Consider the following 15,553-nt stretch of genomic DNA (forward strand, 5'->3'; position numbering starts at 1 on the left):
CATCATTTCACACTGAAGGTAATAGAATCCAAACTTTAATTTGGGTATATTTATTTTCTGAGGGGAAAAAATCCTTAAGAAATATATTGTTCAGACAAAATTCCAAGTGTTTGCAAGTATTGGTAGCTCTTGCAATCATTTTCAAACTGATATAACCGTAACATTATTTGTAATTTATACATAATTACTTGATAGTTGTAAAGAATGAATAAATTAATCAGTGTATCTGTCATGAGGCTTGGCTGTTTATGTTAATTTGTTAATTGCCCACACCTATGTTGAGTGATTTCCTTTAATTCCCTTTTGTATTTAAGTTCCGGGTTTTTGTTCCTCCTGTGTTGCACCGTCTGTTTTCGTTCCCTGTTTTCCATCCCTGTTGCTGCGTTGTGTTATTTCATGAGTTCGGTTCATTATATACTATTTTCAGTATGCGCCTGCCGATGTCCTGCTGCCGCTTTGGACCTTCACCCCAAACCCTGACAGTATCTAGGACCTTTTAATCTTTTCTTGCTGCATAAATTGTGTTTATTTTTGCTCTTCAAAATGAGAAAGACCAGGGAACATTGCACTCAAGAAAAGCAGCTGTGTATTGAGTTTTGTAGCTAAATGTGTTTGACTCAATTAGTAAGCTGAAAATATGCCATTATTTGGTCGTTCTATCCCAAACATATGGTCAAATGGACACATAAATCACACAGAAAATCTTTCTTCTCTGGTCATTTTAGCCTTCTCATTCCTAAAATTGTGAAAAAAGAAAGCAAATGAGTGGACCCTAAGTTCTGGGTGATCTAAAGTTGGTTCTCTAACCTTTTTAAAACAATTGCTACCTCAATATGTACAGTATGTACCAACATTTTTACAGATATTTTAAAACCATTGTACTGTAGTAGGACTTTGACTTTTTTAATGTTGTGGTGCAATGTCATCATCATCATCATCATCTAATAATAATAATAATAATAATGATAATAATAAAAATACCCATTTTTACCTTGGTTGCTAAGAAATGCGGCCAGGACTGTATGCATCTTAATAATTGTAATTTGAAAGGTTCAATGTCAATGATTCAGTTTCAAAAATGTAACACATATTGCATAAAACTATGACATCTATGTAGATTGATTGCAAATTCAGCTTGGAATATGGAGTTGGAATATTACGCAAAACCAATGAAAAGTGGATTTTTATTACAGCGATGTCAGTGTACAGCTAACTATGTCCATGTTCTATACAGTATATGCACTCGATACTTGGTCCCAGCTCCTTTTGATTAAATGACTGCATCAATGCAGCATGGCATGGGGGCAATCAGTTTACGGCACTGCAGAGGTGAAAAGGAAGAACAGATCTCTTTAATAGCAGCCTTCAGCTTACCTTAGTTGTTGTGTCTGGTATCTCTCATCTTTCTCTTGACAGTATCTCTCTGTGGAGAATCTATGAAATTTTAGCTTCCCTTCATTGGCTTCATGTTAAATCAAGAATAGAATTTAAAATTCTTCTTCTAACGTATAAAGCCCTTAATAATCAAGCTCCATCATATATCAGAGCTCTGATTACCCCGTATGTTCCTAACAGAGCACTTCGCTCTCAGATTGCAGGTCTGCTGGTGGTTCCTAGAGTCTCTAAAAGTAGAATGGGAGGCAGATCCTTTAGCTATCAGGCTCCTCTCCTGTGGAACCAACTCCCAGATTTGGTCCATGAGGCAGACACCCTGTCTACTTTTAAGACTAATCTTAAAACGTTCCTTTTTGACAAAGCTTATGACTGGAGTGGCTCATGTTAGTCTGGGCTACCTTTGTAGTTTTGCTGCTATAGGCTTAGGCTACTGAAGGATATCAGGATCTAATTTTCTCACTCTATAGAGTTCTACTGTTCTTCAATTATGCATTATGTGTTGTCATTTCTGCTTTAACTTTCTGTTCTCTCTTATCTTCATAGTAGGTACACCTGGTCTGGCGTTCTGTTAACTGTGACATCATCCAGAGAAGACGGCTCACCCACTATTACCATCTAATGTAGAACAGATTACTGGATCAATGTGTGCTTCTGTGCTTTTTTGTCTCTCTTGTTGTGTCTCTGCTCTGTCTTCTGTAACCCCCAGTCGGTCGAGGCAGATGACCGTTCATACTGAGCCCGGTTCTGCCGGAGGTTTTTCCTTCCCGCTAATGGGTGGTTTTTCTTCCCACTGTCGCTTTATGCTTGCTCAGTATGAGGGATTGCAGCAAAGCCATGTACAATGCAGACGACTCTCCCTGTGGCTCTACGCTTCCCCAGGTGTGAATGCTGCTTGTCGGGACTTTGATGCAATCAACTGGTTGCCTTATATAGGACATTTTTGACCAATCTGTATAATCTGACCCAATCTGTATAATATGATTGAACTTGATTTTGTAAAGTGCCTTGAAATGACATGTTTCATGATTTGGCGCTATATAAATACAATTGAATTGAATTGAATTGATTTGAATTGAATTGAATTGAATTTAATTGAATTGAATTGAATTGAATTGAATTGAATTGAATTGAATTGAATTGAATTGGAGCTCTGGTCAGCCCACTGCCAATCAAGCTAAAAGTATCATTCATTAAAGCAGGTATTGGTGGTTTTGACAGTGTTGGTTGGTGCTCCCTCATGCAGGAAAATGAAATTAACATCTCCATAAAGTACATTTTCCCATACATGGCTGTGCTGACTTTTGACTTGACAAATGCAAGCAGATGACCTGCCTCCCCAAATCATCACTTCCTGTGGAAAATCCGCATCACACAAGTTCACACAAGCTGAATTATGTGCATGTTCACTTTTTCTTGACACTATGAGGGGCTTGATCTCCTCCTCTTTTTATTTACTTATTTATTTTAATAGTGTCCTGTCTGGCAATGTGGCAATGAGAATTGTTTTTTTAATGCCAAAAAGAGCTCATCAGATTTGACTTTCACAAGTGGAGCAGTACTGCTTTCGCCATAGTGCTCCACTTCATTTATGCATGTAAATAGCTTTATTATAATTTATGCAGGGACCATTTCATGTTATATGGACACTACAATGAGAAAGTAGAAGAGGAAAAGAAAAAAAAGGAGAAAAGGTGAAAGAAGGAAGAGATAAAAGGGAGAGAATGATAAAACGTCTTCAGTCTGCTTCATCACCTGCAAAGAGAGACGTAAAAAGAACAACACAACCAACGGATATAGAATTACAGATACCATAAATTAACACATTGATACTATCGCTGAAGTATATGTAGTATTATTTAATACGACATGTATAATGTGGCAGCTGAAGATAAAAATAGGGGTTTTCTGCATGGAAGTGAATCTGTAAATACCTGGAACCAAACATCTGTTTGTCAGAGTGCGCCTGTGTATGTAAAGTTTATCCAAAAGAAAAATGCGGAGCATTTTTGATTTCCAATTAAAATGCAGAACGTACTTTCATCTGAAAACTAAACTTTGCACAATAGAGCAACAGTCCATTCCATTTTCTTCTTAGCTCAGGTAGGGTGTCTCTACAGTTGTTTCTGGTTCCAGAATTGCTTACCAAAAGAATCAAGTTGTAGGCTGTATGCATACACTATGTGTGTGGTGGCTCTATAAGGACTGACTTCAACTGCTCACATACAGCACACGCTGATTCTACCACACTTTTTCCTTCCGCTCAACTTTCCATTAATGTTCTTAGACTCTCTGAGAGACGTCATTTTGGGTTTTCATTAGCTGTAAGCCACAATCAGGAAATAAACAAGACATATATACTATTATGTGTGTAGTCAACTTTATAGATTATGTGTTTCACTCTTCTTTCTGTAGAATCACTGAAATAAATAAGATTTTGATGTAATTCTAATTTATTGAGATGCTAATATGAACTTGAAGATGTTTATCTTTGGCCCGGAAGTCACACAGCTTTTGTCTCATGTATTTTTAGGCTGCTGTAAAACTCCTGCACATATCGTTGTGTAATAGTGAGCTACAGTAAACATGACACTTCCCTGGCTGATGCACTGACATTTGTTACTGCATGTCACTGACTGCCGCTATTCTCGTCACGGTCACTTGGTTTTGTACGTGCATTCCGCATATGCTACACGAAAACCACTGAAAATGAAGGAGTGTAGTTAGCCGGAGAAGCAGGTGTTTTTCCCTCATTACTCCCTGACAATGCCCCATCTGGTACGGGAATGGGAGCCGTTTGCCTCTGACTCCCTGCCAACCTGCGGAACAAACACTCTGAAAAAAAAAAAAGGCTGACAAGGAAATATGGGATGGGTTGGGAATCGGGGAATGAGTGGGGCAGAAATTATCCTTTGCCAAAACAACTGAGTGAAATTGTGTCGAGAAAATTAAGCTGCTGAGTAGGAAGAGCATGAAACTGAGACTTTAAGGCTCCCTGGCAGATCCATCAGAAGAGGTAAGATAGGGAAGTTTAGAGCAACTTTGTGAAAGTCAGGGGTAGGAATATTAATATTAATATTAACATACCACTTTGATGTCTGATGGCCTGAAGGAACTTTTCTGACAGCTTGAGCCAAAAAGGGGAGGGGGGGGGGGGATGTCTAGAGGGTTTGTGACAGATGAGAGGCCAAGGCAGATTTAAGACATATGACATGCCGTTCCAGCTTTTACCTGCGGGGGGCGAGAAAGATACGGTTGACAAAATGGGTGACTCAAGCCCCATAGGCTTACAAGTCCATGGTCCTTTGACAAGATTAGGGGAGGGCAGAATCAGAGATGAGGAAAGAGAAACAATTTTCATAATGGAGCAGGGCTCTCTGACTGGAACACACAATTATGTTTAAAGCGTGGCATGAGGGTAAACTTAAAGAGTCACTTTAACAGCTCCTAATAGGCCACTGTTGCAGAAAAGCAGGAAAAGAGGCTGTTCCCTGGAGCAAGAGTTTTTGTTCTGGACCATTACCACCATTGTGAGCAGAGATGGACCCAATAAACTAAGGTTGCTCTAAACAGGGAACACATTCGCAAGTCCTTTTGAACAAAAGTCAGCTTTTGCACGTTTCAGAATTTTAGTTCAAACTACAAGTTTTACTTTTGAGTTGGAGTTTGTATGATGTGATCACTAAATCGTGGGGGAATCCACCTGACAGCATTTATGGAGGGTTTGGCTTAATGCAGAGGCAAACGTTGCGATTGCTTAGGTTTGCCTGATGGACTGCAAGTCCCAAATGCAGCCGCGTATATCAATTAAAACCTTTGTCCTTTCAAATGTATGTTTTTCTTTTGCAGATATGCTGTATCAGAGGAAGAGACCTTCTGCCTCAGTTGCATTGGAAACGCAACATTAACCTCAGCTCCTCTTCTGATCTGATAAACTCTTTATCTTATGGTTATCGAGGTAGAGTGAATGCTGCAAGTCGACTCGACGCAATCTGTTGGGTTGCCTTAGATGGAAAACTTTTTAACCAATATGTCTGCACGAGTCTGTTGAACTGACTGTTAAAAGGTGCCTTGAGATGACATGTGTTGTGAATTGGAGCTATATAGGTGAATTGACATTAATAGCGTTTTTGTATTGTCAAGTGCCATATGTAACTCTCAGGGAAACCAAATTATGTCATGGAGCCAATTTCATTCATTGTTGGCTCACTAATTCAGTCTATAAATGGTGCCATAGTTTATTTATGTGACACAATTCATACACAAAAAAAGTTTAACATGCTTTACAGGAAAATAAAGGACCAGATAAAAAATTTGAATGAATTATAAGCAGTTTTAAGCATCACATAAAATGGAGAAATTATAAAAGGCTAAGTTAAAACAGCAAAGTAGATAATAAATGATAGAATACATGACAGAATTAACTGAGATGATCAGAGGAGTCAACAGTTTCTGCTAATCCTAGTTTGTCAGGGAGCTGGTTCCAGGGCTGAAGAGCACATAAGCTAAATGCTGTCTCTACTTGTTTAGTTCTGGGCCCTGGGGATGCTGAATAGACAGGAGCCGTCATGGTTCATACCTCACAAGCATCTCGGAAATATATATAGGTCCAAGACCATTCAGTGGCCTTTTGGACACTTTTCAAACAGAGAGCAAGTGAAATAATTTTAAATGATTTAAGGACTAGTGTACTTTTCTGGTGTTGGTCAGGACTCTGATAGCAGCATTTTGAAAACAAGGTGAAACTGTCTCATTGATTTTTCTCACAGACTTCTAAAGTCAGCATTATAATAACTAAAATTACTGAACATCAAAACATACATTTGTTTTTTGTGTCCTATTTTGACAGTAAACCTTTTTTTTACTTTGGCAACTTTTTAAATTATGGTGGTATGACATGTTTTGGTATGGCATGGTATGGTATGGTATGGTATGGTATAGTATGGCATGGTATGGTATCCTGGTTTAGTAATAGACACTAAGTGGATGGTAATGTTCAGGTCTGAGTCCATAAATGAACTAAGAATGAGCCATAATTTCTGAGCCTTATAATTTTTCTTGGAAACAACAACAAAAACTATTCTGCTACGTATATAGCTAAGAACATATATATATATATATATATATATATATATATATATATATATACATATATATATATATATATATATATATATATATATATATATATATATATATATAAATCACCCCATCTGCATTGAGTTGGACAAAAATTCTATTCCCCTACTGGTGTTATTGATACATTATCCAGCCAAACATGTAACATTTGTTCTCCAAGATTACGCAGTCAGCGAACTGCAAGAAAGGTTGCGCTGAATACAGGATGAAGAGATCAAGCATGGGTAATATAAAAGGTTCTGGGTTGGCCTGTGTGTGAAAATGACCTCTTACCTTAATGTACCAATCTGCATAAATAAATAAACAAATGCTTCCTAATCCACGTGTTTGTAATAATTTCCCAATCAGCCCCAGAACTACACAAATAATTGCAACCTCGTTCTATTTTCCTCATCCTGCGTTTTTCGTCCACAGAAAATAATTTGGAGGTAATTGGTTGTTTGAATCAGAAAGAAGAAAACAACGACTGGTAATTAATCACATTAGAGCAAATTGTTCTTTTTTTTTTAAGATGTAACCCTTCCGTCATCGATTTCCCTCCCTATCCCCTGGTTTTCTTTTCTATTATTTCTTTTTTTTTTTTACCTTTCTCTTTCCTTTCCGCAGGATGACCCCCCTTCTCTCCACCCTCCCCGTCTCTGCCCACCCACCAGCCCCCTCTGTGGCTGCTCCTGCGCGCTGTAATTGGCCGGAAAGACACGCGGGGCCCGCCCCACCGGCAAGCTTTTTAAATATATTTACAATGTAAAACAACCGAGAAAACCCGGCAGAGCCATTACACGTAAGGAGCGAGAGGAAGAGAGAAAGTGCGCGCGTGTGACAGAGGAAGCGTTTGGAGAGGGACAAAAAAAAAAAAAAAAAACACGCACAGCTTCACGCGCGCTGTCAGACAGACCCATACAAACACAGACACCCACGCGCGCGCGCTGTGGTGCACGGCCGCTCAAGGCTCTGTCTGTCGGAGTGTGAACCTGCGGGTTCATGACACTGATATCTCCGAGGAAGAGGAATACTCAGGAAGATCAGGGAGGAATACCAACAATGGGTCTGAGCGTGTGGAACTACCGCGTCCCTCTCGCCTTGATCACAGCCGCCTGCTTGGTGAACACCGGTAAGAACTGGAGACGAAAGAGTGAGCGAGTGTGATGTGAATGGGGATGGAAGAGCCGTCGGTTTGCTGGTGGTGGCGGTGGGGGGGGGGCGACTCAGTCTGTGGGCAAGTTTGCCCAAGTCCTCTCTGAGCTGGAGGATGCCTTCAAGTGCTTTGGTTCATTAGGCTGGAGCGGGAAGAAGGGACGGGGGGTGAAAGTGCGCGTATGTTTCACAGCGCTTCACAATTCGGCGTGGGAGAATTATTTCGATCTACGGTTTTGCGCAATCCTGGGTTATACCGCGAGTCACCGCGCTCCTGGAAAGACCCCAAAACACCCAAGACAAAAGTGAAAGTCGGGGCTGCTTGTTACTTTTTTTTTTTTTTTTTTTGCCCCACGCAGAAACGTTTTCTGAATGGCTCGTCCCATGCTCCAATGACCCGTGTGCGTCACGGCGCTTTGAGTAGTCCTGGTTTTTGTATGTGCGCAGCGGGACTGGAGCCTGTGACACAAGTCTCCCGTGCGTGCAGCTCCGAATTGAACGCTGACAGGTACATGAGAGCGAATTCCCGCAGTGCATTAGACCTTGTGCCAGACACAACACCGAGCAGGAGGGGAAGCGTTTTTTTTTTTTTTATATCCTGCAGAAGTGACTGAACAGACCTTTGGTACTACGCCTCCTTATCAGACGCAATAACATTTAAAAGTCATATTACAAACCCTTGCCGTGGCTCCTGCGGAGCACCTTGGCTCGGGATGGTCCTGCGCTGCTTCAGCAGGCAGAACGCACAAGTGCGAAATCCTGCACAGTACGGAGATGTGGATGCGAGGGCAACTTTAGCCCCCCCAAGCCATCTGCTTGGAAGGGAACCGAAGCACAAACTCATAACAAAGCCATTTAAGCCCCAGCCATAACACACGAGTGGTCCTGACTGAGCTGAAGTGATGCACACAGATGTTGCTTTGAGGGCTTTTTTTTTTTGTTTTGTTTCCACCATCCAGGCTGTTAAAGGGTTAAGTTGATGGGTCAGGCATTACCTCTGTCACTGCCGCTGTAGTCATGATGGGTTTTGTTTCACACAGAGGACCACATTGCTCCATTGCAATTTTCATGCTTGGGCTGATAAGAGCCTCAGCTTCGCCTGCATATTGATTTCCTCCCCAGAGAGTATTTTTGTGTGTCTGCTCCAGGATCAGCGCTGGCTGATTTATATGCATGAGCTGTAGGTGTTAGTATGTTAGTCTAAATGGAGTACTGTGTGCTGGAGGTTTGTGTGTTTGTCTGAATGGTGCTGGAAGCGGTTGCCTGCGCTGCTTACAGTGCAGGGTTTTGGCTAAGCTGCAGGCACCCTCAGCTGGGGGTTGCTCGCTGATCATTGTCATTAATCTAGCCTCTGACAGGAGCCGGGGGAGAAACATGAGGCTGGGGGGATTCGGGGATGTTAAAGGCACAAGGTGGTTAAGAAGACACTGCAAAGCTGTTTGTTATGAAACATTTTTTGATAAAAAAAAATCAACCTTTGTTGTTTTCTTTCCCTTCTTAAGGGAATGTGGAAACTGGATGCACTGATCAGTCTATTATTGGCCGACACAATTTTTCCAGTTTTCTTTGAGCTCTGACCCAGCTGATTCTGTTCTGTTCTACTTTTATATATATATATATATATATATATATATATATATATATATATATATATATATATATATATATATATATATATATATATAAAATGCATTTATATATAAATGCATATATATATATATATATAAAATGCATTTTCCCTTGCCTTTGTCTGTCTTTTAAGGTCAAAAAGGTGCAATATATACACACACATACCGAAATATACAGTCTACTATCCATCTATCTATCTATCTATCTATCTATCTATCTATCTATCTATCTATCTATCTATCTATCTATATATATATATATATATATATATATATATATATATATATATATATATATATATATATATATATATATATGTATTGGTGCTGATGACCTGCACCATCAACACCAAGTCAAATTCCTTGCAATGCAAACTTGGCAAGAAACTTGTTTCTGATTCTGATTCTGCTGCGTTTATAGACCAAAAGTGGTCCGAGTTCTTAGCTTTCATGCACTCCGTCTGATTTTCATAATTGAACCTTCTCACCGGTCCGAGCTGATCAAAGGAATCTTGGTCCACTGACTGGTGCGTCGCTCGTTTGAACAGATGAGAGCGAACAGGGGTGGAGGTTGTTGTTGTTTATGCAGATGTTTGTGTGGAGGGTTCTGCTGGGGGGAAAAATAGGACATCCTCTTCTTGTCTTCCCTTTGTCTCGTAGTCCTGAAAGTCACATGGTAAATAGATGAACCCAAGGCGTGTCTGAGGGCTTCGGAGGCCCACACTTCATGGTCCCCCGAGTAAAGTCGTATCTTGGCTGTTAAGATGAGCTGAAGCGCCAGGCAGCTAATCAATAGATCAATCATAACATTTCCACTTCAAATCAATTAAATTGTGACTTTCTATCCTTCTTGGTTTCAAATGGCTGTCTTCTTCCTTTTTAAAAATTACTACCAGTCTTGATTAGTATTAATTTATCTTCCCGTCTCCATCTTTCTCTTTTGTGCATAAACACATGGTAGCTGTTTATGTTGTACACCAAACCTATACTTTGTACGTTTTGTAATAACTGTAACAATTATCCTACAGCGCAAACAGGATGAAAATTACAGCTACATTTTCACAGATAGAATGATTCAGAGTTACAGAAGAAAGAGTGACAGTGACAGCGGTACAAAGAAAAAGTCATAAAGAGGCCACTTTGTTTCCAATCTGCACGCATGAGCTTTTTTCTCTTTGACCATGTTAAATTCCAGCCATTCAAATGACTGAAGTGCGTAGGCCCGGCCTCCAACGCGTTTCCCCGTCGCCATCACAACGCCGGCCATTCATGAGGCTCGACTCGCGGCTGGGACATCTGCACCACAAGTCTTGCCACCTCAGCCACTGGTCCCCACTGCGCTCGACTCTGACGACACAAACCACGCTGAAATGTAGGGGCTAACGCCGTCGCTGGCATGTGCACACACAGTGAGCCGCTCCTGCTAAATGCCAGCAGAGAGAATCAGAAGGCCATCAGAGATAGCTGTTGTCTGCGAACGCCTATGTGTGGTTTTGTCTGAATGGGATCTAAGAGAGGGGAGTTCTCTGATACAATGTGCAATCTTTAGGGTTTGCATTGCACGCAGAAATGTGGGTAGGCCAGGTGACCTTTGAGCTGATGGATTTCTCAAATATTTCTCCATTTGTGCTGCAATTTTTTTTACACATCTACAGACCATGTACCTTTGATTCATTGATAAAATCTTGTGTTTATGCTGAGTACAAAGCCACGTGAATAGAGCTGAGATGTTGTTGGCAGCATTTTTATTTCTATCAGAACGACAATGTGTGAAGTTAATCATTGCTGATTTGTCGCCATGTCACCCCAAAGCTGTACTACTCTTCTGCTCAGTTCAGCTAACCAGATGAATTTTATTATTTCAAACATAAAAAAAATCAACTGTCTCAAACATTAAGTCAGTATCTTATAATTATGGATGTCTTTTTTTCAAGGTAAAACATGTTATTTTGTTGATATGAAAGACAACTGCATCTGTGTCAGTTTTTCAATCAGACAAGAGATAACTTCATTATGGTTGATATTTTTCCCCTTTTAATTTATCCAGAATGGAATGAGTCATTATGTTTGACTGCAGTTCGTAAAACAAATGTAATCACTGTAGGAAAAGCATTGCAAGTAAACAGATTGGTGCTAATTTTATCTTTATAAAATAGATGCTAGTAGTTTAAATATGATGTTATAGTTAGCGTATATGTATACCGATAAATAAAACGGACTCCTTTAAACTAATTTGTGTTTTTCTAATAATTAAAAATAATAGGCTTGTTTTGGTTTTGGTTGACACTCAGCATATGCCGGAGTAATTAAAAAAGAAAGATAGAACAAAGGATTGATCTTTGGTCTAACTGTAGTATAATTTTTTTAATGTGTCTTTTTCTTTCTCCACTACCATGCTAAATAGGGTTTGGTTGCACGCATCTTGTGACGCACTTCAGAGCATTATTACTCCAATTTAATTTACGTTGATCATTATACTACTTTTTTAACTATAAATATATAGACATCATCAAAATTATACATATAAATATTTTCTTTGTTGTGGTTTGACATGCAAGTTTATCATCAAGAAGGTGAGAAAAGAGACCAACTATAATTTTAGGGTACTTAAGATCTGTTTGGTATTTTGAACAATATTTTGGAACATATTTTCTTGCAACAATTTGCATTTTAGAAAAAGCATGTTTTAGGACACAGATCATTTACACAAGTGCACGTGTTAATGCTTTGTGCATGGATTTTTTGTCAGTTTAAGGGTGAGGCATAAAATGTCTACCAGCTCTAGAAAGATTATTCAGTACTCAATATTTATAACAACAAAGTTCTGAATGTGGAACTGCTTTTATTCAACAGAATGATTACAGGGGTGAAAATACCTTGAATGTGCAAAACAACTTTCAGAATTAAAGAATACTTTTCCTAAAGTCTCTGTTAAGCTCGCTGATGTCACAGAGGAGGAACAGAGTGGCTGAGCTCACATTCCCTTTGACTTATTGGCAAGATAATATGATGTAACTCTCTCTTTGCCTAGAAAGTCTTTCTTGGTTAATAGATCCTTGTTGAAATAATCCAGGCAACAATGAAAGTCCTCTCAGAAAGTACTCCTGGAAAGCATTTGCCCAAAAAAGAAGCCGTCTCAATCATGGTTATCGGATCCAGCTTCTCAACTATACCCTCCAAGACAAAGGACCTTTTTTGGGTAGAGCTTTCTGAGATGTCATTTATGCATTTTTTAACTTGTCTTTGATGTGATGTGTGCTTCATTCAGTCACTTACTAAAGCACAGCCTCTTTGCATTTACAATGCAACTCGAGCCTGAATTGAAGAACCTCAAGACATCCAAATATAGAGAAAAGGAGACTACTGCCATCCGAAAGGGACCTCCATTGTCCAACAGAAAAAGGGTTGTCCCCTGTGTCCAGGTGTGTCTCTAAGCAAAAGAAATGGTTTTAAGAGGGCTGCATATCTTTAACAATACTAAAGGCCCCAAAACAGCAGATTGTTACAACATGTTTCAGATCCAACAGGCACATTCTTTCTGAGCAGACAACTGATAAAGCTGGCATATTGTCCGGTGATCAGTAACCATTTCCCATCTTAAACTTCCCTTTTAGAGTAAAATCTTTTCAATGAAACCCACCAGTACTCTATCAAAAATAAATGTCAAGAATTCATCATCAGGTGAAATGAATTGCACTGATAAGTCTTGACACTGAACCGATATTTAGATAATGATTGAATCAAGGTCATTGAAGTCTTTTAAAGTTGAAAATATTTGCTACATGCCTATCATATAAAATAACGACAATAGAACTCCCATTCATGTTATTTCCAGGCTGCGTCTTTGGCTGGTATTTCACAGTTTTGAGTGTTGGGCGTCAACAAAGAGGTTTGCTGGATAAACATCCAATGCTGAGTAGGAGCAGCAAGCATCACTGTTATTGTTACTGCTTAATGCCATGCACCAGCATTGTTGTCTTGCAGCAATCAACACATACATATGTAATAAAGCTGAGAGGCAGTGGGACAATGCAAGCAATTGTGACGCCTCCAACTCAGATCAGGACAGAGCTTTGCATTGCTGCTTTCTCAGGACTGGAAGTAACAAGTTCATTTCTTGAGATGGCCGAACAAACACGTTCCTGTTTGATCTGGCTGGGTTTAAACCATCTGTTGAGAACGTTGGCATTTTTCTAAACAACACGTGCAGATGGATGGTGGTGAGAGCTCAATGAGGGGCAGTAGAAGAGGTGACAGGATATTTTGGACTCGCTGCTGTACATGTGCTGGTCCAGCGTCTTTGTGTGTGTTGCAAATCTGCGTTTCAAAGGGCAAACATTGATGGCAGTGTCAACAGTGAGTGATAACCCCAGGTCTTTCCAACACTATGGGCTGGGTAGGAAGGATGTGATGGATGGTTGGCAGTCTGGCCCCCTTCTCCACGCCTCTTACCAGCCGGGTGTCTGGAGCTCTGGGCTGAATGGCTTGATGGTTGGGGCTGAACATGGTCTATATATATATATATATATATATATATATATATATATATATATATATATATATATATATATATATATAAAATGCATTTATATATAAATGCATATATATATATATATATAAAATGCATTTTCCCTTGCCTTTGTCTGTCTTTTAAGGTCAAAAAGGTGCAATATATACACACACATACCGAAATATACAGTCTACTATCCATCTATCTATCTATCTATCTATCTATCTATCTATCTATCTATCTATCTATCTATCTATCTATATATATATATATATATATATATATATATATATATATATATATATATATATATATATATATATATATATATATGTATTGGTGCTGATGACCTGCACCATCAACACCAAGTCAAATTCCTTGCAATGCAAACTTGGCAAGAAACTTGTTTCTGATTCTGATTCTGCTGCGTTTATAGACCAAAAGTGGTCCGAGTTCTTAGCTTTCATGCACTCCGTCTGATTTTCATAATTGAACCTTCTCACCGGTCCGAGCTGATCAAAGGAATCTTGGTCCACTGACTGGTGCGTCGCTCGTTTGAACAGATGAGAGCGAACAGGGGTGGAGGTTGTTGTTGTTTATGCAGATGTTTGTGTGGAGGGTTCTGCTGGGGGGAAAAAAAAAGGAAAAATGTCCCTCCTTTACAGAACGAGGGGGAAATGGGGATGGAGAGAACGCGGGAGCAAGAAAGGCAGAGTACAGGAATGATGGAAGAAGAAAGGCAGGCAGACTTCACAGTGTGTCTGACAGGCAGGCCTGAGGGACGCACCCACACGCGCACACACACACAGTCAGTGCTGTATGTTTGTGAAGGCGCAGGCGAAAACTTCCACGTACAGTAACAAATACTCCAAACTCCACCTCTGCTGCTTAATCACCTCCCTCCATCACTCCCGTTCTCGCACCTCATCCCCATCCCTCTCCTTTGCCTCCATTACCGCCCGCCTTATCACCATGCGCTTTAAATCACCTCCATTTGTTTATCCGAATGTGTGCAATGAGAGCCATCCGTTTGAGCTTGTTCCCCATCATCCGGCGCGTGGACCTTGGCGTCGGTTCCGGTGGCTGAAAAATAGCAGCCGTTGGACGTAGTTGTGGGAGGAGATTTGAATACCAATTACAGTCGGTGTACGTGTGTGTGTGTGTGTGCGCGCGCGCAGAGACGCCGCGCATAAATCAATGTCACTCTGAGTCACAGAAGGGGAAGGCCTGGCATGTAAACACACGCATCAAGGTAAATGCTGCATGTATACAACTAAAAGCACGCACACATCCATGGGCGCATAACAAATGCACACATTAGGGTTTCCTTTGAGCAAAGCGGCGTCGGTTACGTAATGGATTTGTCAGTATCCAAACGCAGCATTTGATGCTTGTCAGGCGTAGTTTGCCTTTACGCAGGAGTTAAGATACACTTTTTTTTCTTTTACTTTTCTTGCATGTTGCTATTCCTGTGCCTTTTTCTTTGTAGCCTAATACGCTGAAAAAGCCTTCACCGCGTGGAAAGGTTTATCCTTTGATCCTAACCTTGAAGGATAATTCACTCCCCTCTCCCCCCCAAAAAAAAAAAAAAAAAAAAGAAGAGGAAAAGAGAATTCATAGACAATTTAATTAAAATGAGTGAGATCTTTGCTCTCTGCCCTGCCATCTGCTGGTTCACGGTGTAAATCAGTGCAAGATCAGATCTCCGCGCCGCTACGATGTTGTTTATTTTCTATCCCCCTCTGATCCG

At 40.1% G+C, this 15,553-nt stretch overlaps 1 protein-coding gene across 3 annotated transcripts in view; it reads left to right on the plus strand.

Annotated features, from left to right (window-relative positions):
- Positions 1–7,265: 7,265 nt before the first annotated feature.
- cadm4 (cell adhesion molecule 4) overlaps positions 7,266–15,553 on the plus strand; it is a 297,768-nt gene continuing 289,480 nt past the window's right edge. The window contains exon 1 of one of the 3 annotated variants that reach the window (XM_036135284.1): positions 7,266–7,642. In XM_036135284.1, coding sequence (XP_035991177.1) covers positions 7,513–7,642 — 130 coding nt within the window. In that variant the 5' untranslated portion in view covers positions 7,266–7,512. The remainder of the gene's footprint in view (positions 7,643–15,553) is intronic. The other 2 variants (XM_036135281.1, XM_036135285.1) reach the window with 2 other exon arrangements.

This window comes from Fundulus heteroclitus, chromosome 3, assembly GCF_011125445.2.
Source record: "Fundulus heteroclitus isolate FHET01 chromosome 3, MU-UCD_Fhet_4.1, whole genome shotgun sequence".
In the NCBI taxonomy this organism is placed as follows: domain Eukaryota; kingdom Metazoa; phylum Chordata; class Actinopteri; order Cyprinodontiformes; family Fundulidae; genus Fundulus; species Fundulus heteroclitus.